The sequence below is a fragment of the Amphiura filiformis genome, chromosome 19, assembly GCF_039555335.1.
Source record: "Amphiura filiformis chromosome 19, Afil_fr2py, whole genome shotgun sequence".
Classification (NCBI taxonomy): domain Eukaryota; kingdom Metazoa; phylum Echinodermata; class Ophiuroidea; order Amphilepidida; family Amphiuridae; genus Amphiura; species Amphiura filiformis.
Window position 1 is genome coordinate 27,502,065 of NC_092646.1, and position 1,401 is coordinate 27,503,465.

Consider the following 1,401-nt stretch of genomic DNA (forward strand, 5'->3'; position numbering starts at 1 on the left):
ATTTCAGCCACCGAGATAATTGTGTTTTTATTCGACAGGCGAATTAAACTGCATTATCAAAAACATTAGAAGGTTTATGTTATATTATATTGCGTGTCATAAAGAGTAGTGGAGTATTATACTTAGCAAATCGACTGTATGTCAACCTGCTGCATATAGGCCCTACATCTGTACATAAGGCGCAGAATCCAATATGATGACGAAGAAGTGAGTATTTAAGAAAGTGAGTATTTGCTACTCAAATCAAAATCATTAAAGTCTATACGGAAAAACTTCAATCACGCACGAACATTAATTCATTTACTCTACGAAATAAACACTGACAACTAAGAAAACCAACAAGTATAGATGACTTTGTATGGGTCTTTAGAAACTTTCATAAATGGGACCAAGTTTTAAAAAGGGTGAAGCCACACAGGAAAGATTGTTTAAACTTTGGCCCTTTTTTACGTTTTGAAACGCTTTTTGGTAGATATTGATGATTTTTTTGAGTTGGATATCCATATTGCGCGGTTAGTGGTTCTTTGTAGCCATGCGAGGCAAACTAGTTGGATATCCACATTTCGCGGGTATTGGTTCTTTGTAGCCCTGCGGGGTAAACTAGTTGGAGATCCATATTTCACGGTTAGTGGTTCTTTGAAGCCCTGCGCGGCAAACTAGTTCGATATCCAACATTTCGCGGTTAGTGTGATAAATGGGACCAAGTTTAGAAAAGGGTGAAAAGCTACATGTTGATCACCACACTGCGTCCAGATATTGTCATATGGTCAGAGGCGATCATTGGAGAGCTGACTGTTCCATGGGAAGACAACATTGATGAAGCTCATGAGAGAAAATTGACCAAGTATTCAGAATTGAGAGGAGAATGCAATAGAGGTTGGAAGGCTTCTTGCTACCCCTTCGAAGTCGGCTGCCGTGGTTTTGTTGCACACTCTTTGCAGAAGTGGCTGCGAGATTTAGGCTTCAACAGGAGAGAGCTAAAGTCAGTTAGCAGGGCAGCGTCAGAGGCTGCAGAATCAGGATCATCGTGGGTGTGGTCCAAGTACATTCAGAGGAGTAGATAATCTGGAAGTGAAGTACATCGTCAGTATCCTCAGCCAGAGCAGACAGGCCAGCTAGCCATATCTTTTACTTGTTCTCATTCCTTCATATCAACTCCAGTTAGCTAGGGTTAAGTGATTCCAGCTGCATGGTAGGGTTAGAGGCGCCTGATCCCGTCCGCTTACTACAGACTAGTTTGGTCATCTGGGGTACATATGAAGAGCTTTGTTTCAAAACCCCTTGCATCCATTTGCCCATTTTTGAGAACACATCAAAAAATCATCAAAAAAATCACTGATATGTGGGGGTTTGCAACAAAATCAGTGTTTGGCGGGATGCTTGGGTAGGATGAGCATCCCG

At 41.6% G+C, this 1,401-nt stretch overlaps 1 protein-coding gene across 1 annotated transcript; it reads left to right on the top strand.

Moving 5' to 3' along the window:
• Positions 1 to 728: 728 nt before the first annotated feature.
• On the top strand, positions 729 to 1,064 carry LOC140140476 (uncharacterized). Its single transcript, XM_072162236.1, has one exon. The coding sequence runs from the start codon at positions 729 to 731 to the stop codon at positions 1,062 to 1,064; it is 336 nt and encodes a 111-aa protein (XP_072018337.1).
• Positions 1,065 to 1,401: the final 337 nt, after the last annotated feature.